This window comes from Phoenix dactylifera, chromosome 9, assembly GCF_051530095.1.
Source record: "Phoenix dactylifera cultivar Ajwa chromosome 9, Ajwa_hap1_PhDact_Kaust_v1.1, whole genome shotgun sequence".
Lineage (NCBI taxonomy): Eukaryota > Viridiplantae > Streptophyta > Magnoliopsida > Arecales > Arecaceae > Phoenix > Phoenix dactylifera.
The window spans coordinates 1,556,604-1,583,094 of record NC_143198.1 but is presented as its reverse complement, the minus strand read 5'-3'; the positions used below and the strand labels follow the sequence as shown (position 1 = coordinate 1,583,094).

Sequence of the window (26,491 nt, the reverse complement as noted above, 5' to 3'; positions counted from 1 at the left end):
GGAATTTAATTCAAGATAAAATACTCTAGACAAATTTTAATTTAATTTGAGGTAAGACACATCCCGTGATTGTTCTCTATAGGAATAATAGTTGATAGACTTTAGGTAACTTCTCACTAATTGAATAGAAATTTTGTCCTCTTGCATCTTGAATTATTATTATTGTAGATTTTTTTTACCGAGCTTGATGTATACTTTTCAACCTTATCTTTCGTGTGATTTTTAATAAATAAGCAAAGTTTGTAGCATAGTTTGAAGTCCATATCAACATCAAGGGCCATATCTAGATTGGTGACAATTACCGATTGATTTGAGAATCCATAAAAGAGAAAAAGATAGAAACTGACTAAAAGAATGTAAGATAAAAATCACACCAAGCCTTTGCATATGCTTTTATTCAGCTTGCCTACAAATGATAATCATAGAATATATTGGTCAAAATTTCTTGCTAAAATAAAAGGGAAAATTTGAGATTCCAAAAAAAGACAATTTCGTGTTGTTTTGTGACACATTCTTAGGATTATAGGATGTTAAGTTCTTGTAAAGAAGGTTGAGTTGTTAATTAATAGATCTAGGCCTTTTAGTTTCTGTCCGGTACGGAGGACTTGGATAAAGACGGCAGGCTACCCACCCGGCGGTCCAACTTTTTTAATTAATTCGCGTAGGAGCGGTAAGTTATGTCCAGGACACCGCATACTACTCACAGAACATTCATGGAGCTCATCAAATCCACGGTCGTCAACAGCCATCTCGAATCTGACACGTCAATTTCTGTACCTTCGCGAGACAACCTACCGCCAGCTGGAAAGGCAATCTCGATAATTCCGTAAATTTAGATAAATTAAACACAAAGAGGAACCTATAGATAATTCTCGTCGGCACTAAATTTAAACTAACATCGGCAACCGTTCACCGACATCTGTTCAAGCGAAAAATATTTAGGTACTAGTACTTATCTAGATTTATATTTACGTCTCTGACTTTTTTTTAAAATATATGTTTCGGAAATAGCCCTGTCGGTCGCATAAATTGCGATACTACCCTTCCTAGCGCCGGAATAAAAGCGGAGGGGATCCAAGTTCCAATAAGGCCTAAACCAAGGAAAGAGCCGATGGATTTGGAAGCGATGGAAGCAGCGATGGTGGGGGAAGAGAGCAGCGGGAGCTGGAGCTCGTCGACGAACTGGGTCGCTGCCGAGGGATCCCTCCGAGACTCCATCTCCTTTGAGACCTCCGATGATGACGCCCCCGCCTTGACCTCGAGCGGCCTTCTCCTCGTCCGGCCGCCCTCCGATTACCCCCCTCCCTGCGAGGTCACCAGTAAGTCCAACATCTCTCCTTTTATTCGATCCTCTTTGAATTTATACGGGATAATAATGTCGTTGATGAGATCGAAAGTTTCTTTCCGTTAATTGATGAGAATTCGTTAGTTTTTTTGCGTGGATTCTTGATCTTGGATAAAGAAGTTATTGATGAAGAAAGTTTCTAGGTTGTGTGGAAAAATCCCTAATTACTGGAGGTATTTGGGGACTTTTTTGACTTGGAGTGATGGATTGATGTGTTTATTTGTTAGATTACTGGATTTTGAACTGCCTGCTAAGTAGATTGGACCTTTTTGTGCATCAAGAAAAAAAAAGGATCTGTTTTATGTGGATTTGGATCACAATTTAAGGAAACTTGGCTATTTGTTATTTTGGTTGCTGTCTGTCTGATTTTAATGGTTCGAGACATAGTTGGTAGATCCTGATATACCCAAGAAAACGAGAAAACTTTGTTAGGGCAATTTGGCTGGAGTCCTGTTGCAACGTTACTTTCTTCTCTTTTCCTACAACATCGTGAGGGGACGTGCCTTTTAAAAGCAAGGAGCCTTGGAAATTTTCTTGATAATGATATTTTATAGAAACATTGTTTTATAAAAAAAAATACAGTATTATACTGCTTCGTATTGCATAATGGCTGCTCTACTGTTTATTGTTTCTTGTTCTGAAGTTTCAACAAGGTTGGGAATCCTTGAGGCCAATAAGCAATTCAGTTTGTTAGGTTTTATTTATTTATTTTTAAAAAGGTTAAGGAAAAGTTAATATAAATGAGTTTCTATGAGAATATCTTTTTGATTTCTTTTCAAGAAACCTTTTTTGGAGACCGATAGGTCATATAACCAGGTAAATGTTTTTTTTTAAAAAAAAAAAATCCCTGGCGCGTTACATAAAATATTTTTAACAGAAAATCAGGTTTTTTGGTTCTCCATATTAAAGTTGCGCCCAAATACAATGCACCAACCCAAATTTATGAATGTAAAATAGGATACGTATGCAAGTTGTAAAATGTCTCATTTAAGTAACTAATTTGAAGTTTCAACCCAACTCTACACTGTTTCAGATCAAATTATCTATCCCATTTGATTGTCCATTTGGCGTGACCATGGGTTGCATATGTAATTAGTATCTAAGTTGATTGAAATGTAGTCATCATGCATTTCAAATGCTGTAGCTTGGGATCAGTGGTATGGGATTTCACTTTAGAATAGCATGTTAGCATGTTCTATGCATATGACTACATGAGTACTATATTTATGGCTGTGTAGTTATGTGAGTTTTTTTCCTTTTCCATTTCCCATTCTTTAATTGGTTGAGAAGTTGGCTAGAAATTAATTACACTATTATCAATGAATGCTTGGAAAACTTCCCATTGATGACAAATAGATGTGTTTTTTCATTTAATTTGATATATATATATCCCTTCTGGTGTGAACAAAAACATATTAATAAAAGAAAGAGGCGTCCTTTTCCACCCGCATGTCTGTATCTAATAAGACTTCAAATAAAGAGTCATGGAAATATTCAGGATTCTTATAGACACGATGAGAATCGGAAAAGAAGGGCGCTTTATGTATCTCTCCACATATAGATTTCTCTCAAAGCTTTCCCATCTCACTTGTGGGGCAATATGAGATGGTTAATTGAATGGTCAAAGGTTGTTTGAGAATTCCCATCAGATATAGTAGGAGATGGTCTATTATGTTGTCTGCAATAATATGTTTCAAGCTCAAATCCTATTTATGTATGCATACATGCATGAAAATGAAAATGAAAATGATTAGAGTTGTCATAATGAATGGAATAGTTTTTCTGAGGTTACATCTAATGCATTCCTTACACAGTAGTATTTGTTTCCTTATATATGGTTTTAAAAAATGAGGTTGTAGCTCTTCATTTTTCTTCCGAAGTTAGTACAGTGCTTTGGGGATGCTATCGATGGACACAATCTCACTATTAGGATGTTGAGGTGGTGGTCAACCATACTATTTGATGGAAATATTTCAAAACTTTTGGTTCTCTTGGCTTCATACCTTTTCTCACAACTGAGTTTGTAACTGGTAGGAATTGTTGGTATTAAAACTACTATGGAAATTATATATAAAATCAGTTGGAGATATTTATGGACTTTTATGCATTGAATAGCATTCATGTGCCACTTGGGCAAGGTTTGAGATGTACGCTTATGAATCAGAAGTATGAGGTGTTTGTGACAAAATGATTTATTTTTTATAAGTCGATGCAAAGCACAATCAGTTCATACATAGGATGGCTTATTAATGAGTTTTAAGTATTTTGAGTTTTCGGAGCTGTACATGGAGTTTTGTTTCCAGAATCAAGAGTGTGTGTGAGAGCAGGAGTGGCTTTGGGTGCAGGAAAGCAGATAATTCAGAATTATTTTTAGAAAAATAGCACGTAAGAAGCAGGTGCATTAGCGAGATTTGGGAAGATACTGTAGTGGGTGTGTCACCCAAGGTAGAAGATTCTGACTGCCAAGGTAATGAGATGAACTATTGGAGGTATTGGCGCAAGGGAGATGATTATAATGATATTTGACAAGCAACTCTTACTGCCTTTGTATTTACCTGCACTCTAGAATGTACATGGAATTGGTGATTAGAAGTATGGTAGTGCACAGAAACTTAAATTTGGGTTCAACTTCTTAGTGTGCTAAGTTATTAGATTGACGATGAAGAGAGTCTGTGGTGGTTAAAGTAACTCTTTTGCAGACTTTGTAACAGTCAAACAAATCATACATCATCTAGTACACAAGAAACTAACTTATCGAATATAGTTGTAGCCAACTATATTGGCCAGCTTCAGTTTCATACTCACCAAAGGTCAAAACTCAAAATGAGTTAAGATGAGATTTTACCAAATAATTTCTTAAGATATCCAATTCTTTGGCATCACCACACCTTCTTTTTGGACCTTTTAACCTGATCTTTTAATATATCTATTTGAAGGCAGTAAGACCTCTTGCACAAATAGACAAAGCATCTCAAATGGTTTTTCTTGTCTCTGTCCTTTACTAAAACTAATCTAATATGTAAATGTTCAGTGTACTCACTGGACTGCATCATACCAAGGAAAGTTGATGTTGGATTCAGCAAAGCTTATTGAGTTTCAGCCACAGAAAATTCAGTAGTTTCATTTTTAAGTTATGGAGTTCTGGCTGAAAGTTAATGAAAAAATTCTAACAAGTCAGAAGGATAAATTATTTGAAAAAATAGAATGTGGAAATATTTAAAGAAAATAAGAAATATATGTATTACACATTAATTACTATTTGTTGTTTTGCCCAGAATATTGGCTGTATAGTTCTGGTTGTTTCGTTGAAACTATGGACTGCCATACCACCCTGAACTGCTTGGTTTGGGGCATACTATAGTATATGGGGTTGGAACTAGTACGAAGATCGCATTTGGGTCAGTATAGGTCTTATACCGAGCCGTACTGTGGCATATGGAGATGAACCGAGGTGCGTACTATGTTGACTTGTGCTGTACTGAACCAGTAGCATGCCGGTATGATACATAGTATTAAGATTGCAGACCTTAGTTGAAACTATTGAAAATATTTAAAAAAATTTAGACAATATTAAATTGCTTGTTTTATACCATTTAGTGTAACATGTCGTTTAACTGTGTTGCAATAATCTAACACATGGTGCAATTCTTGTCTATTTATGAGCATGAAGAAAATTTTAAAAACATTTTTATGAAAATTTACAAACACTTACCTAAATTTTGAACATTGACAAGATTTGCCTAATATGATTAATATATAAAATTCAGGGAAGGGCTACCCGTAAATATACTTAGAACTTGTTGAGTTCAGAATTTGCCACCTTACAAACAAGATTCTAGCACAAATCTTGAAATTTCTAGCTGAAGTCTGGCAAATCCACTATGTAGAAGGCCCAATGTCTGTTTGAATATCTTCTATTCGCTCTCAAAAATGTTATAGAAACCTCTAATATCTCCAATCTTATGATAAACTACCTTGACGAATTTCCTGCAACCAAGAATCCAAATACTTCTGGTTTCCTCAAAAGTTGCAATATGCAAGTTTACTTTCTGGAATTTAATTATATGAATGGAGGACCAAAAGATTACACAAATTACCTATATACGCATTCTGCAGGTTAGTCTCCAGAGACAGTTGTATTTGGCATAATACAAACATTATGGTTTCAATTCCAGAGTTCACTTGAAATTTAATATTCTAAATTGTAGTTCTGCTGTACATCCACCTAAATTCCTTGTGATTTCTGCTTTTCTTGCGCTAATGTTCATTCTACCTCCAAAACAGCAAAGATGGTCTTACTGCTGCTATCCATTTTTTACTTTTTAATTTGTTTTAGTCTCAATTAACCTTAGCATTTGCATAACAGCCTAAGAGGTAGTCCTTGCTTTTTCCACCATAATGCTTAATCACAGTACATAATAAAGTACAGGAATCATATGCGGCTAAGTAGGTAGTCTCATGTTTTAAATTTTAGCTGCAAATCATTCATTTCCCACTTAAGTTGTACCCAGTGCAATGTTTTCACCCTAATGAATTTTCACCTAATCTCCATGACTTCTTTTTCTTGGTGCAAGCATGTCCCTTTTTTGGCAGCATTTTGCTGTAATGCATGTGTAGTGGTGTTGCTGATGTGGCTTTTATGAAAGGCCATATCATGATAGGCTGGTTTTAAAGTTCAGACTTAAGGCAATGGTTTGTGCATATCAATGACATAAAGCACAAACTGTTTGTGAAGTTTGTGAAATATTGAATGATTCATGAACAATCTGATTATTCAGGCATAAAGAATCATTAAGCCAGAGAAAAACACAAGAATTATCTTAGATTTTTTCATTAGCTTGGAAAACATATTAGGGTTATTCAATGACTTACTTGCAGAACATAGTTGATTTTTAATATATGAGGAATCTGTAGTATATGGTGCTTTGAAAAATAAATTAATGCAGATGATTACATTCATCATGGCTGCACAAATTGCTTTTAAAAAATTCTTAGCTGTCTAGACCAGTAATGTGCAGCTGATTCGAAGCATCTGTATCAAAGAGTGTCAATCTCTTCTAGTTGTTGGATAGTTTATCTCATAATTGCTGTACTGCAGTCTTGTTCAGGGAAAAGCATGAAATTCACAGGGTCTATGTACGAAGTACAGCCCGAGTGTATGAGATATACTATGCTGCTGATCAGCAGAATAAAAGTAAGGAGTATCTGTGTACAGTACGTTGTGGTCCTGCTGCTGCTGCTAGTGAAGTGATGCCACCAAGTAGTTCTGAGGGAGCTATAACCAAAAGCCAAAATGGTAATGATGAAACTATGGAAAAGCATGAGAAGATGGCCAGAAGTGATAGTAATAATAGCGTTGAAGATGGTTGGGTAGAAGTTAAGGTTCCTGATTCTCCTCAGCAGAATGACCAAGCAAATGCTCTGTCAAAGAAGGTTGATGGAAATTCTCGTGCAAATTTTCAGGTTATTTTGCATTTCCCGTTGAACCATGATGCTTCTTTCTCTTATACATATGGAAAAATTTGTTTTGCAATTGCTTACTGAAAATAACTTGCAGATCCATTATGAGGCAACGGCTGAGATTTCAGATGCTAGTCCTTGTGCAGCCCTTACACTTCGTTTGCTCTCACTGCAAACTAAGACATGTGTTCATGTAGAGGAAATTTACATATATGCTGATCCTGTCGATTCCCCCAATCCTGATCCTCATGTGAGTATGGAGGGAAACTTGAGTGGAAATCCTCTACTTGCCATGCTTGTTCCTGGTCTTCTGCAATTATCTAAATCAGGTACTAGCAGGATACAGAATAAGTATTTTTCCGTTGACTCGGGGGTGCGAGAACATCAGCATTGTGTGGATAAAGCAGCTGAAAAAAGCAGGTTGGACATGTGTGGAACAGGGCTGCGACAAGCAAATTGTGGTATGATGCAACAAAATTTCGGGCTATTGCAGGAAGAAACCAAGGTAAAACCTGAAAATATACAGTTGGAATCTGGCCAGAATGTAATCGATCAAATAGATCAAACTTTGGGGCCATTGCAGGAACAAACTGAGGTAAAACCAGAAAATGTACAGTTGGGATCTAACCAGAGGGTAACAGATCAAGCAGATCAAGAGTTGGGGCCAGTGCAGACACAAACTGAGGTAGAACCAGAATATGTGCAGTTGAGATCTGGCCAGAAGGTAACAAATGAGGTAGAACCAGAAAACATACATCTGGGATCGAACCACAAAGTAACAGACATGGATCAGGTGCCAAACTCTGTGGTTGAAGAAAATAATCCAGCCTCTAGTCATGTTGAGAAGGTATTGGATGAGCTAGTCTCAAGAATGGGAAGAATAGAAGCTTTCTGTTCAAGATTTGAGGAAAACATGATGAAACCCCTCAGCTGCATTGAGATGAGACTCCAGCGACTAGAGCAGCGATTTGATTCATTTGCTGTGGGAATGCAGTATTCTGAAAGAAACCCTTGTTCAAGGATATCGGCCCCAGAATTTTCATTTGACGAATCGGACTCAGAGAACAAAGGCTACAATATTTCATTCACAGTAGGGGAGGTTACTGTGTCTAATGACACATCATTTCCAGCTAATGATGTTGCAGCTTCTGTGCCCGAGTCCAAGATGTGTCCAGGTCTGGCAGTCAAGGCACCTGAATTCTGTAATGAGGATGACTTCTCATTATCAGCCACGGATGGTGCAACTTCTGTGCCTGAATCTAATATGCATCCAGGACTGGTGGTTAAGGCACCTGAATTCCCCAATGAAGATGAGGAGTTTCCCAACACTGACAATACTTCAGATTCAAGTGTGAAGGATTGCCCCAATGACAATACACCTCAATCTGTTGATGCCGCATTAGCTTCAGCACTGGCAGCATTCCTCACATCAACTACTGTCAAATCTCCCAAACGTAGCCCAAATGTGACCGAAAAACCTCATTGGTCTTCTAATGGTATTAACAATGACTCAGATTCGTCTCCTGTTGGCGTATCTTCTGAGGGATCTGATAAATTATTCAGCAAAATTGACTTAGAGACAAATGGCTGCGGCACATTGGATGTAATGAAGACAACCAATAGTGACGACTCACTGTCATCAGCTGATGTTGTGGGAGCTCCTGATACATCTTTAGATGAATCTTATTTGGAAGATAAGGGTTGTGATACATCAGATGCAGCAAGGCATATTGCTGCTTTTGGTGGCTCATCATTGTTTGCTGATAACATGAACTCTTCTGTGTCTGTGCCCCAGTTTTCAGGTTTGATATTTACAGCACCTGAATTTCCAAATGAGGAAGATGATTTTATTGACTGTGATAATACTTTAGATTCAGGTGTAGAAAATTGCTTTAAAGATCACGAGGCAGCATTTCTTTCCCCGACAAACGTAAAATCTCCTGAGCACAATTCAACATTGTTAGGGGCAGCCTTGGAGCTTTTCAATGGTGATAACAATGAGTTGGCCGGGTGCGATCATACCATCGCTAATGCACCCGATCCCATCATAACACCGGATAACAATGAGTTGGCCTCCACTTATGTTGAAATTCCCTGTGAAGTTGGCAGAGGGGGTACTACAAACCATGGAAACAACTCAGAAAGCAAGGTTGATTTGAACCAAATCCTTTACTACTTGCTTCCTGATGGTCGGTTGGAACATGGTGAGCATGCTAAGCTAAGGCATCAGAATGGTTCCACCGAGCCAACTGTTGGAGGATCAACTGCTGACTGCATGCCTCTCAAAGATGGCATGGAACAGAAGGATCATGGTGTAAAATGGGACAGATCAAGTTCCACAGAGGCAACTGCAATGGAGGAAGGATATTTCGCACAGAAGGTACCTCATTGTATGGGCTTTCAGTTAAATGGAGGCATCAGCAGCAAATGGCATGATGGAAGCTGGGTAGATGATGGTGATGCTGAGGAAGCTGCACATGGTAGTCCTTGCTTGAACCAACTGAGCAGAGAGTGGACTGAAGACTGCAGCACAGATTCGAGCTTTGATGAAAATTTTGTTAGAAGTAAAGTTCAGATTTATTGGTCAGATGAGAGCAGCACAGATTCCTTTGGAAGATCTTTCACAGTTAGGCAACAAAGTGGACAAGCTGCTAAAAACGACGAGGGTTTCCAAGCCTTAGTTGATGATTTCTCCGTAGGTATTGGCCTAAATTCTGCAGATTCTAAATCATCGGCAGAGCTTAAACGGGCTTTTGACTCGAAACTGGATTATGAAGATCGTATTATGGATTTTAAGTTTGTCCTAGCAAGAGATTGGGGAACTAGACTTCCACTTGAACTCTTGCTGGGTGAAACATCTGATGCTGAGGTGCAAGTTTCAACTGTCAGGGATGATGGCAAATGCATTGCAGATGGACAACAACATGATTTATTTTCATCCCAGACGGAGGATAAAAGTTCTACAGCAGTTAATCAGCTTCTAGTGGAGGTGGAAGATCTTAGGGTACGAAGTGAGACATGTCTGTGGGATGCTGATCTGCAAGGTCGTGAAAGCAGCAACGAGCAGCCATTCTCCAGCCTTATTTAAGTACACGAACTATTGTACAGTATATAAAATAAAAATGGAACTATTTGCATGATGTTTGGTTTTCTTTTCTTTTCTTATGGTTCTTTTATTTTGTACGCTGATGTCAATGATTGCAAGTAAACTAAGGAATGGAGTTCATGGTTGGTAAACTTACTGGGAAATCATCTGAATTCAGGGCATGAGGGAGCTCAGGTTTGATATCATTTTACCCTTCAAGGTACTGTGGCAATCTGCGAAAATAGACCATCTATTCTATCCAACTGTCCGCTCCATGTTTTTTTTATTTGTTCCTGGTGAGGTTGCCACCAGAACTACATATATCTGCGGATGAAATATGCATTGTAGGAGATCATGAATGACAATGACACTCGTCATTCGTCAAAGTTAGCTTTCTTACAATCTCGAGCCTTGAACTAGGCTTGTTTCATAACCGAACCGAGCTTGAACTGGCTCATTTAATTTTGATCTAAATTCAATTTGTTAAAGAAATTTGTTTAAGAAATTTGATAGGACATTGAGGTTCACCGATGATTTCTTATATATATGTTGAGCTAGTTTCTACCGGTGGATCTCAACATTATACTCAGATTGCATCCTTTTCATGTAAATTATGTTGACTTTATATAATTATAAATATAATAATATTTTTTATTTATAAATAATAAGTACAATAATATATATTATTTATTTAATATATATATATATATATATATATATATATATATATATATATTAAAACAGAGACTGCTTGTGCGAAACTCTCCATCCATCATCAAGATGTCTATATCAGTAACGAAGGACTCTTTCATTAATAAAAAAACTTATTAACTTATTAAATTCTATTAAATAAAAAGTTTTTCATTAGTATTATTAAATTAATACAGCAATTAATAACATTATTAATAACAATAAGAAGCATCCAAGGTCTGCCGGAAAATGAAAATTTTTCAGAAGTACAAATGTTTTTATCTTAGAAAGTTGCATAAATATTATGCCCTACCAAATTCGAGGTCGGAATCCAGAGACTCCAGACTAATCAATGGCCGGTGAAAACTCAGTCACAAATAATCTACTTTTTTTTAATTCTGATTAGAACCAATCAATTGCTAGGAGCCTATTTTGATACCGACTACAAAAATTACCAGCATTCAGAATAAGCAAACATATGCTGGTTGAAATCAGAGCAACAAAATAAACCAAATGCTAGGGTGTTTGAGTTAATGGATTCTGGAGGATTCTTGAGTGTCATAGAGTGTAGAAAAGCAAAGGTCCTGAACAAAGATTTAGAGAGATGATTGAATAAGATAACATCTGCATCATGATTTACTCATTAGGGTAGAGAATCCACTCAATCTAGCTGTACATGGCAGTCACTAGCAAAGCTAAGCACAATTTTTACTCTCCCGTGATTTGGAGGGCTGTACTCACGATATGAGTAGCCGTTTTTACCAAAAAAAAAAAAAAAAAGCTAAGCACAACCCATTCAACTTAAGAATAGAAGTTTTATGACATAAGAACAGACTCAAAGAATCTTTCACTGGTAAGAACACACTGCATGACCCATTTCACCCTATAACATAGAACTTCATTGTTTACATAATTGGCAACCTCAAGGTTATTTTCTTGCCGGAACAAAACCACGTTCACAGTATTATATGAAGTAAACAAGATCCAAAACTCGTTTCTGTGACTGTCAAAAAGGATGCAGACATGGGCACAATCTGTCATTTTTAACTATCAAAAAGAGTTCACAGAATTTATTCAGCTTTGTCATTTTTCTCAGCAGCAACATTGTTACGAATAACTTCCAAGGCCAACTGGTGAGGAGTCTTGTTCTGCAGATGACCAATCTCATCCATTGCTTCATGTCTGTCTGCAAAACTTTTGAGATTGAACCCTGATGGTCACTCCCTAATACCTTCCCATTTATCTACCATTTCCTGCAATTTTTCAAAGCCCTGCGAAGTAGCGAAGAAAGAAGAATCACATATGCCGCAACAGTGATTTACTCTCTCTCTTTTTTTTTTCCTATATATCTTTTGTGTGTGGATGCCCGTGCATGCTTTGGTGAGGGGTGGCTGTTCCCCAATATTTGTGAACATCCTGGCCTTCACGAAGGTGGGATTTGAACCCAGGTTTCCGGTACAACCACCAAGAGACTCATCCAGCGGGATGAGCTGGCACCTCCACTTCAACAGTTTGAAAATTGAAGAACTAGATTGCAAAGTTCAAAGCAGTGCAAGAATACCAACTGCTTCTGTTCTCCCATGCTATATGCCTTGCATTAAAAGGGTATTATTCTGTCTAAAATGATTATACTAATACTAATCTATTTAAGAATGCATAAACCATTATGTTCACTAATAAATTCATGATTAGAGATAAACAATAGGGTTCGTATATGAGTCTGTACAAGAAGCAAGGATAACCTAAATATGCTTGTAGCTGCAACATAGGTAATGGCATCTTTGGATAATAAGCCTGACCAGAGATGGCCAAGAAGCATGATATTGTCTGTCTAGTTCAAGAACCAATCACGTGCAATTTGTATCTTTAGACCTATAATTTATTTGTTTCTTCTACTAAAAATAACATTATCAATCAGAATACCGCATCTCAAGCAGCAGATTCAACAAGTAGCTGGTAAGAATTAAAGATTTTAGTAGATAAGATATAGATATGATACTCACTGTTCTGCCTGTGAATACGCCAAATGGTTCACTTTCCAGGCGTTTTACTTTCCAATTGTAGAACAGCGGCTCCAAAACCTTCTCTAGATCTTGGATCTTCACTTTATTCATAAAGCACTTTGCTAGAGTAGTCTGGTTAGGCGTCCCCCCAAGCCAAATCTGTTTGTCACAAGCAGTAAACCAGAGCTTATTATTCATTTAATGTTTCAACCGTCAATTGAAAGTTACAGCTTCAAGCTTCACATTAACTCATTGTGATATCCAGTGTGTTTTCATGCCTGTCAAGTACAGCAAAAACATCTGCTAAGGAGTGATTTTCTCAATTTTGATGCAGGATATGGAAGGTTCCACCCATGTCCAACACAGTTTGATCCCTCAACAACTGTCAGCGTTGAGGTCATAACCAAAATAACATTTTAAACTGTATTGAAAAAGCAAAAAAAAAAGAAAAAAGAAAACTAATCCTCCAAAATATACTGTTAACAAAGTAGGCATTTTAAATACCTGGTAACTGTTGGGGCCATCACCAACAAATCCCAGCTCAGCCATGTAAGGTCTGGCGCACCCATTAGGACATCCAGTTACTCTTATCACCACTGACTCATCGTGCTTAATACCCACCTAAGAAAGATTTTAATCTTCAGAAATCAGAACCAAAAAAATCTGCATCTAACACTATATCTGCAATGTACTGTAACATGGTACAGAGAAAGACTGACTAAAGATATACCTTATCAAAGACAGCTCTAACCCGTTTGAGGATGCTGGGGATTCCTCTTTCGGCTTCTGTTATTGCTAGCGGACAGAGTGGTAGAGCAGGACATGCCATTGCAGTTATATTGAGAGGATCAACATACATAGGATCCTGTAAATATGGCAAGGCAGAACCAGAACAAGTTTTTTCAGGTCACAGAAATTTAATCCAGAAATCCTTGTTATTAGCCTCTTTGTATTTCAATATAACTGCCTACTTCATAACATGATTTTAGTTTCATCTGATATGTTTGAACCTTCTGTGTACTATAATGATAGTTCAATAAATTGTGATGCAATGTCAATATTTCAAAAAATCTACAAGACTTCCAAAGCAGCTAATTTCCTCCAAGCCTCAAGTTGGCTAGTTTTATGAAACATTATATAATAGTGACATAAAACGGAATATTTTGGTATCCAAAAAGTGCAAAGGGGAAAAAGTTTTACCAGCAGACCAGCTTGGGTGAGAGCCATTGTGATGGCCTCCTTCCACGAGTGGTCAATGTCACACAAGATTATATTCTGATTTGGAGTAAGGCGCACATTCAAGTTATAGTTCTCAATTATCTCTCTTAAAGTTTTCTTCACGATGCCTCCAATACGACCGTTATCAACATGCAGTCCACAAAACATGGCACCATCACCCTGCAAGTAAATGTGTAAAAACACAATAATAGTGAAAAAGACAACTAGGAACATAATGCACTCCATATGTCTAAATACTTAATGATATGATATTGAGTAAACTATGACTAATAGACTATCATTGAACAACACTGCATAATATAATTGGAAAAGGTGAAAATTCACATATGTGAACAAAAACTTAATGAACTATCCATTTAGAAGTAGACCATTAATAGAGCATGGCCCATTATTTTATACTCAGTAGTTACTATTTCTGGGTTTTAGTGTGTATTACAGCTATGTTGTTATACTTGACATTTTTAATAGCTTAACATTTTCAAAATTTCTTTTCTAGCTTCAGCAAACTGGAATGTCGGATATCTGATATGCTGACCTGTGAAATTTAGGGACATACTATTTTGTAATGGACTTTAGGTCAACATAGTAATTGGATATACTTGATATATATAAAAACAAACCTGTTCGTGCCACCCAACATAGCTTTTGAACTCCCACTCTGGTAGCTCTCGGAAGGTCTCAAACTTCTTCCCATAATACTGCTCAACAACACTCCGGAACTTTTCAATTCCCCATTCATTAACCAAGTATTTCATTCTACTATACTTGCGATCATCTCTCCTTCCATTTTCTCTCTGTGTAACAACAATTGCTTTTACAGCATATAATATATCTTCCTTTGGGACATAACCCAGTGGTTGACCCAGACAAGGGAAGGTGGTCTCCACCCTGAGTGTTCTTCCCATGCCACCTCCTACCTACAAAAATAAAGATTTATCAATCAGCAATAAGAACTCAAGTAGAAGTGCTAGAAAGCTAAAGAAAGGATCATTGCTCTTAATATTGTAACTTACATATATATTGAATCCTTGAGGTTCTCCATCACTGTCAGAAACTACTACCACACCAATGTCATTGGTTAGAATATCAACTGAGTTATCTCTAGGCACAGTGACAGCAATCTTGAACTTTCGTGGCAAGAACTGAGTGCCATATATAGGCTCTGGAGAATCAGGAAAGTTGGTTCCATGAGAATTATCATTACGGGCTTTAACTACTTCAGGAGGTTCAGCTGACATGATTTTCTCTCCATCTACCCATAAATCATAATAAGCACCAGACTGGGGTGTCAGAAGTGAAGCAATGTTCTCTGCAGTCTCCTGAGCAAAAACATATTCTTTTGTGGCATACGGTGCTGCAGGTGCAAGCACATTTCTGTTCAGATCACCACAAGCACCAAGAGTTGAGCCCATATTTCTGATGACGGTACTTATTACAGTTTTGAGGTTCTTCTTAAGGATGCCATGCAGCTGGAATGTTTGTCGGGTGGTCAGACGCAGAGTGCCAATGCCAAACTCATCTGCAAGTTTGTCCATAGCCAAATAAAGCCTGTTTGATACTTTGCCACAAGGGTTCTTAGTTCGAAGCATAAATTGGTAAGATCTTTGACCACGTTCATCTCGATTAGTCTGTTGATAGCTTCCGTGAAACTTAATCAGTTGTGTGGCAGCCTCATTTATATTTGGAGCCTCTGTTCGCAGCTCCTCGTTCAAAGGATATCTAAGAAAGTTACTTTGCTCCTTGAATACTTCAACCTTGCTCCGTTTAACTTCAGAAGCATCTGTCTTTACAGGCTGTATACAGATGTAAGTTAAGTACCCACAAATATATGATCACATCTCACTATATTAGAGCTACAATCTAACAAATACTAACAAAAATCTAGATAACCTGTTCCCAGTAATTGACTATAGATGTGTCTAGTCTAGTGGGAATGGAAATAAAAACTAAATATGTATATCAGAAATGCTAAGAGAATTTATTACTAAGGAATCTCAAGTTTAGCAACTCGATTTAACATAGAATAACAGTGTAGAAGCAAAAGAATGGACAGATAATGATATCATCTTTTCAGTTTGTACTTTTAGATATAAAAAACAAAAGCTTCAATAAACAACTACAACTGAGCTTTGTTGATACAGTTTTGTCAATTTATATATATGTCATCATTGAACACGTGCAGCTAAAAAAATCAATGCAATTTCCATAAACAGTAAAGCTGCTGAAAGAATCCAAAACAGGGCAATTGGCTTAATACAAAGACAAAGACGTTCTCACAATATCCTTTACATGCTTTCAAATAATAATATGATGCCATAACAACAACAAAGAATAAACAGGGAAAAATAAGATTCTTTGCAGATGCTAACAAACACTGACTATATGAATTTCTTTAACACTTGTAAATGATACAACTTATTTCCCCATTAACAATATCTAATACCGCTAAAAGGGGTTACTTTATCACAAATTATGTGCTTTGAAGTATAGGCAATAATTTATATTAAAAAGCATCTCAATCAACAATGATTCCTTATGCTATACTATTTTGATTGATGAGTAAGCTCGGTTTGAATGCTTGATCTCAAAATTGCGCATATTTCAGCCAACTTGAAGTATGGACCTAAATTCTAGCACACTACAATAAATTTCAACAAGCTTTATACATAACCTGTTATATTATATTAATAAGCCTCAGAACTCATAATTATAATTGTAAGTGAAAAGAAAAATTACACAAAAGAGCAATGCTATGGTAACAATTTTTGGGGGGAAAACCCTCGAGAATGTACTCTTTCAGAAAGAAACATCATGCTCTGATGGGTAGGTTCCATCAGGCGCATGCTCCTTCCCCAGAACGAGATTTTTCTAGGTTGTAATATTCCTTACAAAATTGGCATCTCACAAGTATTGATAATTTAACCATCTGTATGACACCATTAAAGACAGCAGATATACGTAACAAGTAATCCACCATAATCTGGAGGCATATAATTTTAAAAAAGCAAGAGAGGAAGACCATGGGCAAGTGTTTACATGCTGCAAGTTTATGAAAAACTAAACTCAGCATTCAGCCATGGAAAATATCTCCAAGTTACACAGAAGAGAGGAACAGGATGGAGCTGATTGGAAGGCTAAAATTACCTTCCTGTGGTTGGGGCCTAGCATTGGTCTATTAAAGCAGATCATGCAGCAGATTACAGTCAAAAAAAGTTGGGCTTATTCTCATGGATGTGGATTTGAACTTCCTTAGAAACAGGTACATAAGCTGGAATTACTTTAATGACTGATGCCAAGAAGGTGCAAATCCTACCATTTATCTGTTCTGATCTCATTTCCTCATCAAGATCTGTTTCCTTCAGGACACACTAGCTCAAGTAATAACTACTTTAAAGAGCATGAGAACTTATACTAGCTAACTCAATATCTTTAATATCAAGTCAGGAATAAGAAATCCATGGTCATGCATTTAAATGAAAAAAAATAAAAATAGAACTGATTCAATACAAAGATCATGGTCATGCAATAAAACGATAAGTGATGATGAATATACAGGCTCAGTAGTATGAAATCATATCAATGCTAGTTTGAACATGCAAGTGAAAAAAGGAGGTGGGGGTCGACTAGCTAAAAGGGCAAGTGCTCCACAAACAAAAGCTTAGCATACGGTGGGGAAAAAAAGCAACTTGGCTCGCGATTGGAGAACAACATTCGGACTGGATTCCGATATGGCTAATCTAACACCACTCTGATATCAAAAGCCAACCAATCTTCAATTTTTCATGAATTACACTAATTCCCTAAAGAAAATCTTCAATCACTCATCGAATTATATCTTGAGACAAGAGTCTATACCGGGAATAAACCACATGAATCGACCCAAAATGAAAACTTCCAGCACAATAAGGGTACGTTTGGTTCGCGACTGGAATCGGAATCAGAATCGAAATGAATTGAATGGGAATCGAATGGCCATAATCCCCGATACATTTGGTTCTTGACTGGCATCGGAAATGAAATCGAAATGGGATTTGAATACTAGGGAGTGTCAGGATTGGATACCGGGGGATTGGGACATTTCCATTCCGCTCCGGAATCGGAATGAGAATGGGACCCCCCCGAAACCAAACGGGGGGAATGGGAGTCGCTCATTCTCATTCCCGAGCCCAACTCCCCCCAACCAAACATGCCCTAAACCTACAAGGACATAAAACCCAAGCAAATTTCGCCAGAATGCAGCACTCACCGAAGACACGGCCCTTATAACGCCCGGAGAGCTCGAAGAAGGCGTCAACGGTTGTGCCCGCAGTGATCTACCAAGGGAAATCGATCCGGAACGCCTCAGACCATGAAATCCATGCCTCAGGACCACCGGATCCTTCACGGAACCGGCCATCCCCGTCGCCGCCGACGCTGCCATGCCAAGAACTCCACAACCAAGAAAGAAAGCAATAAGAAGAGCCGCGAAAAAGCGAGGGCTTTGAGACCAGTTGAAGAACAACGAGAAATAGCGAGCAGGAGAGATCGACGGATTTAAAGGGAAGGGGAAGAAGTGTTGGATTTCTCCTCCGCTGCCACGACGGCGCTGATGGAGGAGGCGGCGAGTGGCGGCCACGCGGGAGCTGGTCGAACCTCGAACGAGGGTTCCTCGAAGACAAACCTCCCAAAACCTGATATTGTCACTCCGAGTTGGCCTTTGGCGCGGTCTCCTCAGTCCTCTCACTTCTGGGTCCCAAGGTGACTTAAAAGAGGAGTGTTGCTATCATATCTAATGGCGCTTGATAGACTGTTTTCAGTGGAAATTTTTTATTTGTATGTGGGTTCATCGAACCTGGACGTCTCAATCTTCGGCGGCGTCACACGATTTCCTTTATTTTCCATAGGCTGGGATACATCAAATTATAAGATAATCGATTTCTAAAAATTATTTATCTAAAAAATATAAAAAAACAAATTTTATCATACTTAGTTAGTAAAAAAATTATTTTTAAAAATAATATCGAAAAAATATTACCATATTTAATTGGAGATAATCATATACATAAATATTGCTAAATTTTAAGCAATACTTTTGAATAAATAATTCAAGTAATATTTTTTTTTCAGTTCATTTATTGGTCATTTATGCTCTACTTACATAAATGCTGTCGATATTAGCTATTTCGAATGCCGAAATATATTTACACAAGTTAATAAATACTTTTAAATTAATTATACATATATTAGAAAATATCTTTTTATTATAAAGAAATTTTAGTACATTTTGATATATAAATAAATATATTAATTATTGATAAATCCCATATTAGATTTATTGATAATCAATAAATATTTACTAATTATTTATTAATAATTAAAAGTTATAATAAATATATTAATATATTAAATAAAAATTATTTTTGATATATTAATCCATTTATTATGTATTAATGCAATATTAATATAATATATTAGTGTAATTAATATTTATTAGATAATATATTAATATAATATAAGTAAGGACATTGCTGTCAACAAATGATAATCTTAATATATCTCTACTTGATAGTCCAGCATGGAAAAATAAATATAATCCTCTTTAATGGTATTTGTTTTACTTTTTTTATCATTCAATGCCGGATTTATTTTGCTATGCTAGATTACCCCCAACCAAATAGGCCCTAAGTGTAGAATAGGTCCCACTTGAGGCATCTAATTGGAATTGGGGATAAATTATCAAATGGAAGGAGGGATCAATGACTTTGATCTGATAAATAAATTTCAATTTTTAGCTGGTTTTTTTGTATGTTGTTTTAAATAAAATTTTTACTGTTTATTATGCTTTATTTGAAAATCGAATATATAGAAAGTGAATTGGGTGACGGAATTTTTGTGTGATGGATAAATAAAAAATTATTATATTTATATTTTTTTTGGTACATATATTTATACTTTGATTGTAGAGATATAAAATCTAATATGACTAGAGTTGATTATGGACCGCGACTTGGGCTTAAACCTATATTTATTATCAGTCAGTCTTCGGATTTGTCTTATTTAAAATTTCAAAAGTCGGCCCATGGATAGCTTTAAATATGACCTATAACTCATGGTCTAACTTTAGTGGATTATGAACCAAATCATCTAACGTATTTTGTATTTTTTATTGAAGATAGGTAAGAATTATTGATTGAAATCTAAAAAAAGAGGAGACTTGAATCCAAATAACTGGTATCCAACCCTTAGCAAGTTTCCAAGCAACATGGCACCCTTGAGTATTCTTTTATATTTGATGTTTCGCTTTCTTAATTAGTGTGGATGTTACTTAACATCTGCGAAGTCCAAATCTATACAAACAATATCGAACAAACTTAACAATATAGCACCATCGCCTTCATTAATGCCTAGAACATACTCCTTACGCTCAGAATTCACCAAGAGTTCATTCCTACACTGAAAAGATTTTAGAAAGAAATAGCACCATCGCCTTCATTCATGCCTGGACCATATACTCCTTAAGCTCAGAATTCAGCAAGAGTTGTGGAACATCAAACATGTACAGATTTTAAACAAAAGGTCTTGTTATAAACGACACAAGCATGAATTAGGACATGCCACCATTCTGAATCTTCTGTAAATAATACATTTTGTGGGTGCATGTACTTCTACTGTATTGGATATCAATGCAACAGAGAAACTTGCAAAACAATGGCAGCCATAAACTCCAAGATAGCTGTCAAATCACTAACAGCAGGAAGCTCGAATGGGGATGGAGAAAAGCAACCAATTTTGCCGAATGCAAGGAAATCCACCAACATGAAGTTCAGAATTTATGCCAATAAAGATACAACAATCTAACCCTAAACCCCATATTTAGATTTGAGATTTTAGATGCAGAAAATCATATAAATGAAAATCACCTGCATGTAATGTTAACCTAAAATCAAGATTTGCGCTCTATCAAGTGGGGCTTAACATGAAAAGGGATACAATTTAGGCCTACTTTCCCTCAACATTAGACTCCATGTGAGAAAGAAATAAAGATGAAAAAAAAAACATCTCTAAGTGTGCGCATCTTTCATTTGCTATGTTTTTGCTTTAGCATCCAGATAAATAGTTCGATATCAAACCTCGAGAAGAATAGTCCAATTGATTTGATGGTCATAAATATCTTCCGGCAAATAAGATTAAGCAATAATTTATCAATTAAACTTTATGAGAACAAAAAAGAAGAGAATAATGTAGATGACTAGCGGACTTGATAAGCACTGCATAACAAACGACACAAATAACAAAGAAAATCCTATGCTTGTCCTTGTTGTAACATGGTTGGTACCATGATACAAAAACAACCTAAAATGCCGGACGTGGTTTTGCTAACAAGGGTTATATCAGTACAAAAAAATAGTTTAGATTCGCCATGTACTTGGCAAATAAAAGCACACTATCAGCACAAGAATTAACAAAATTCATTGAAAATTCCAAAGGAGCATATTTGAATAATAAGATTAGAGCATCTACTTAGAAAAACATATTGCTAGAAGTTCTGTGAAATAGTTGGTCAGACAGGTGCGCAATGATGCATTAAGTTGAGCTAACTAGACATCATTCTATCATCGGCATGACAATTACAGAAGTTCACTAGAAATTGCTCAGGAGAATATCTAAATAATAAGACAAGATTTATTTGGTTCTCAGCAACAGAATAAAGAATGTCCAAAGAAACATCTATCACTAAGCTCTCAAAAATTTTCATTGTCGTGACACTACTACAGTAGTAACCAGGTGCCCATTTATGCATTAAGTTTGAACTAGACAGCCAATTGATTTCAAAACCACTATACGCGACCTACAAGTCAATCCAAAACTCAGTTTCAGTGAGGGGCTCAATGCAAAAGACTTCGAGGTAGCTTGATCTCATCTCATCATTCTGCATATGAGCTGATGGCATATACACCGAGTCCTCTCGTCTGGCCAGGAGAGCCTCCTTTAAGTGAGGATACATCAAGCAAAAATCTACTCAAGAAAGACAGGGAATTAGACCATGAGGAACATATGATAGAATCCAAAACAAGTCAAATTGATTCTTACAAGCTAGTGATTGCTTTTCCTAGTTCAGAAGTTCCACAGCGCATCAGAATTTTTTGGTCTTTGATGGACACCGAGTGACTCACGGGAATTTCGAAACTTCTCACAGCTGAAACATTACGAGTTTATTCCAGCTGCCATGACTTCAAATATAGCAAACTTCAAAAGATCAAATACAGTAAACAACAGCCAAATCAAGAACTATACTTACTCGGCTGATAATTAGCATTAGTGCCATCATCTAACATGAGTAATTTCTGCAAGAATAAAAATTCTGTGAGGAAAAGGAAAAACCATGAAACTTGGCTAACTTTTATCAGCAAAAAAAAATCTGGAAAGCATGCATTATATCTGAAAAACCTTTTCCTCACAGCAAAAAATTCTGTGAGGAAAAGGAAAAACCATGAAACTTGGCTAACTTTTATCAGCAAAAAAAAATCTGGAAAGCATGCATTATAGTTCATGTTAAAAGAATATAAAACCTTAAGATTCTCATAACATGTTTCCAGGTCATCATTCACCAAGATATGATCAAATAGACCCAGAGATTTTCCTTCCTCAAGTTCTGCTCGTGCATTTCTAAGTCTCTTTTGGACCTGTTCCTCGGTCTCGGTTCGCCTATGTACAAGAAAATCAGTGCATTAAGACATACACACTAAGCTCAAAGTAAAGAGCAATGTGAAAACAGTGGAAGCAAATAATCCATAAAGAATTTGAGAATTTAAATACCTTGAACGAAGGCGCTTCTCAAGTTCCTCAAATGAAGGTGGGCGGATAAAGATAAATAATGCTTCAAGGGAACTAGACCTCACAGATCTAGCACCTTGAACATCAATATCGAGGATGCATCTCTACAATTGAGAGGGGAATTATATATATAAGCTATCAAGTTCGAGGAGATACTAAACTGGCACTCATCTTCATGTTTGTCACCAATAGAAGAAGCAGAGCATTTAAATTTACCTTTCCAGCTTCTGCAACTGCTTCAACTGCTTCAATACTTGTTCCATAAAGATTTCCATGAACTAATGCTGATTCAAGGAATTTCCCGTCTCTTATCTCTTTCTCCATGGTGCTTCGTTCAGTGAAGTGGTAGTGAACTCCATCAATCTCCTTTTCTCTGGGAGCTCGGGTTGTGTGACTCACAGAAAATCCAAAGGTTGTTGGGAATTCTTTCATTAGCTTCGAAATTAGTGTGCCTTTACCTACTCCTGAGGGACCACTAACGACTACAGGCTTGGGGCCTTCACCTACAACCCCCTTGCTCCAAGCAACCACCTCGGCACCAAGTAACTTACTTTGTTCTTTTACATATGGGCTGCCCACCTAGCATATAATCCATATAGAGGTTCTTAATAAAAAGGAAAGTAACACCCAAAAAAGAATTAAAAACATTTCCCATGATCATCAATATATTCTAATTGTTGGAGTGGTAGCTTATCAACAAGCATCTGCCACAAGTCTCCTCTGCAAGTAAACTATGCAGGTATTCTTTTTTTTCACATTTTGAACTCAATGAACTCAGCAATAGTTAGTATGGTCATTAGCTAGTGGCATTGCTGTGTGCCACCAAGTTGCATCTAAAAAGACTGGTCTCGCAAACACTCTTCAGTCAAGATAATACTGCATGCAATTTCTGCTATGAAATTGGTAACTATGGATATCAATCCCTTCTACACCCTCTATTCGTTATGCTCATCAGCTGCTCTCAGGCTACCGACAAAGTAGTTTTGGAACAAATATTTGGAAATACCAGACCATATAGTGTTTAATATTACAACACTTAGTGAAGTGATTGGCAGCCACAATTCAAATTTGTCAGGTAATATCTGAACCAGTACAAAACTAACTAAAATATCTGGCACCTATAGAAAATCTGTGTATTAATCATTGCCATGATAAGTGCTTTAAAAAGTTAAAAGCATAGGCAAGGCGCTTCAGCCTGAAAATGCAAGGTGTAAGCCTCAAGGTGTTTTAAAGCATAAGCCACAATTATAAGCCTTAAAAAACAATAAGCATATCATTTATGTGACGCTTCCAACCATTTATTGCCCTGCATTAAAGATCCAGGAGCTTAAGGTGTCGACAGAGATAAGGAAACAAGTTTATATCTTCCTTGAGGGCATAATCATCATTGGCCATTAGTCAAACATGTTAAATTTCATTTTTTTTATCTTAAAGAGATATTGTGCTAGGATATTAAGAGTTATAGACCTCTTTGTTGCCTTAAAAATCCTCACAAGGGGTATGTTTTAATTTGTAAGCGGAAGCCTTAGTCAATGATCACAAGGTGGAAACCTTGAGGCTTTTTTTTCTTTGACAGTCTCGCCTCAAGGTGTAAGCTTTTTAAGCTTCAAGTTCAGCTTCTTAAAACCATGGTTGTGACATGATTCATGAGCATAACAAGTTGAATAAAGACACTTTAATATTTACTTCTAAAATCATTATTCAAAGAAGCTTGTATTGCATGTATTATAAAGCAGTTTGCAGTAGTCAAACCTCAAGAAACCAGAAACAGTCATCTGCAGAACAATCCGCCTTAAGAATTAAAATCCGATCATCGTTTACAGGAACAGCTGAGTGGCCATTTGATGGCCTCGGTTTTGTACCCAATACAGTAGGAATTAACCTGCCAGTTCAACCAAAAACTGGGTATTTCAACTGTAGCCTCAGAATTAGAGCAGCAAAAAAATGGGCATGGACCACAGAGTTACCATTTTCCTGTTGACTTGTCAAAAATTTTGACATCAATCCACAATTTCGCTGCATCCCTTGATCCTTCAACCACATACTGAACATATACATGAACAACTGTTAAGATCTCACATAACTATACTGTTATTTGAATATAAAATCAGCGAAAAAACAAAACAACGTTGAGCTACTGTGGCCACTTACTATCTTGTCGTTGACAAGAGTAGCTGTCTGATGGCCTTTGGATTCTGAATCATAGCCAACAGACAAAAGTCCATCTGGAATATCTAAAAGATTACCTGGCGCCTCCTGTCCCTGATCAAAATTCAAATAGATCAAGACTCTCAGGCCCACATTTCCTACCCTTGAAACCGACTAACCAGAAAACTTGACACCTAGTTTACCAAGAACGCTGTTAACTTAGAATTTAGAATTACTTTGCTTTCTTAACAATGATGCTGCTATTCCAAAAGAATCATCTTACCATGAAGAGTTTCCTTGTCTCCGATTCAGCCTTCTAAACTGGAAAACAAGAGAAAAGATTCCCATCAAGAGACAATACCCATCAAATACACACTTAAATTTCAGCAAAGGTTTCATGTTTAGAGAATTTATATATTGATGAGAGAAAACATATTAGAATTCTTGAAATAAAACCTTATTTTTCCCCAAAAAAAATAAGGGAAAAATTACGGTATCCAAGGAGGAGAAATCTCATACCATTTAAAATCTAACATATCAGGAAAAAATATTTTTCACATCCCACTCATGAAACTCTTTTTTTTTTGCTACAAACACGAAAACGAAACTCGTTGCTAGAATTCTATATACGATACCATATAATAAATACCATATCTAATGAAAACCATTAAATTAGAATGAATATAAAACTTCATGCCAGCAGGCCCAACACATACAGCCGCATGATAACCAAAATAAGAACGCAAATCAATCTCGAAGCTTTCCTCACGAAAACACCGTAGATTTGAAACAAAACAATAAAAAAAGTATCGAAACTTTAACTAAAACTCATGCTGTCGACCAACATAACCCTAGGGAACAACCAAAGCCCATCTACGAAAAAAGAAACCCAGAAAAGAAGAAGAAAGAACCATGACCATGAAAAAAGGACGAAGGAACATAACAACAAAACACAAAACTCACCCAAAAAAAAGAGAAAGAAAAGAAAAACTGACCTTAGATCTTGAGATTGTTATATATCTTCAAGCTATAATCAAAGAACAACGCCCCCAAAAAACCCAGAAAGATAGAAAAAGAGTCCCTTCGGAATCAGGGCCAGGGGCCTTGTCTTTAGGAATTCGGCTAATAATAGCATTGCTCCTCTATTTCTTCCGCTAATTTCCTAAACCTCTTCGGATTGCCCCTCTTTTACGATAAAAAAAAACCCAGAATATGAGAAGGAAAAAAAAAAAAGTCCTGAGGAGGAGGATTTCTCGTGGCTTGGAGTTCAAAAAAAAAGAGGACACAGGAAGCTTCACCTGCTCTCCTCAAGGACTCGGCCCGGCTTATGCCTCCGAATCGCGTTTCTCGTTTCCCTTTGGACTTTGGCTTTTAGTGAACCGCGTTCATCTAACCGGTTTCCGTGTGCCGAACGGCCATCCAACTGGCGCAATCATCCGAATCTTCTGATTCGATCGTGACCGTTGGAGGCCATCTTTTTCTCCACCTTTCGTCCAATTTTGATGGCCCAGTGTTAATGATGGGCGGTCCCTGATGAAGTCTGAGTCCGGTGGATTGCAAGCCCACCGAACTGGTTAGGCGGAATGAGCAACCGCGTGTGTTGCAAGCCAACACCTTAGTGCTCGAGGGCGACTTAGCTACTGTCATTCGCTGGATCTAGCAGAGTATGAAAAAGGTGGGTGATTACGACCAGAAATATTCGGACGA

The 26,491-nt window shown here is 36.9% G+C and overlaps 3 protein-coding genes across 4 annotated transcripts; 1 reads left to right on the top strand and 2 right to left on the bottom strand.

The window, feature by feature from the left end:
* Positions 1 to 1,074: 1,074 nt before the first annotated feature.
* On the top strand, positions 1,075 to 10,042 carry LOC103704564 (uncharacterized). Its single transcript, XM_008787916.5, has 3 exons — positions 1,075 to 1,319; positions 6,444 to 6,808; positions 6,903 to 10,042. Exons 1-3 carry the CDS (start codon positions 1,112 to 1,114, stop codon positions 9,891 to 9,893), a joined length of 3,564 nt encoding a protein of 1,187 aa, XP_008786138.3. The 5' UTR covers positions 1,075 to 1,111; the 3' UTR covers positions 9,894 to 10,042.
* A 1,389-nt stretch (positions 10,043 to 11,431) lies between these two features.
* On the bottom strand, positions 11,432 to 18,555 carry LOC103704565 (sulfite reductase [ferredoxin], chloroplastic-like). The gene is made up of 8 exons (XM_008787917.5): positions 18,069 to 18,555; positions 14,836 to 15,615; positions 14,443 to 14,739; positions 13,784 to 13,981; positions 13,314 to 13,448; positions 13,088 to 13,204; positions 12,584 to 12,742; positions 11,432 to 11,851 (listed from the first exon to the last, which is right to left on the bottom strand). Exons 1-8 carry the CDS (start codon positions 18,240 to 18,242, stop codon positions 11,798 to 11,800), a joined length of 1,914 nt encoding a protein of 637 aa, XP_008786139.4. The 5' UTR covers positions 18,243 to 18,555; the 3' UTR covers positions 11,432 to 11,797.
* A 2,907-nt stretch (positions 18,556 to 21,462) lies between these two features.
* On the bottom strand, positions 21,463 to 26,084 carry LOC103704567 (guanylate kinase 1-like). 2 transcript variants are annotated; one of them, XM_008787919.5, is made up of 11 exons: positions 25,780 to 26,084; positions 25,068 to 25,105; positions 24,788 to 24,898; positions 24,604 to 24,680; positions 24,389 to 24,518; positions 22,853 to 23,215; positions 22,619 to 22,740; positions 22,372 to 22,507; positions 22,101 to 22,146; positions 21,893 to 21,998; positions 21,463 to 21,817 (listed from the first exon to the last, which is right to left on the bottom strand). In XM_008787919.5, the coding sequence occupies exons 2-11, from the start codon at positions 25,068 to 25,070 to the stop codon at positions 21,727 to 21,729; spliced, it is 1,185 nt and encodes a 394-aa protein (XP_008786141.4). In that variant the 5' UTR covers positions 25,071 to 25,105; positions 25,780 to 26,084; the 3' UTR covers positions 21,463 to 21,726. The 2 variants fall into 2 exon arrangements, with proteins under 2 accessions (XP_008786141.4, XP_088560025.2); XM_088703899.2 differs by lacking the exon at positions 24,788 to 24,898.
* Between the last annotated feature and the right edge of the window lie 407 nt (positions 26,085 to 26,491).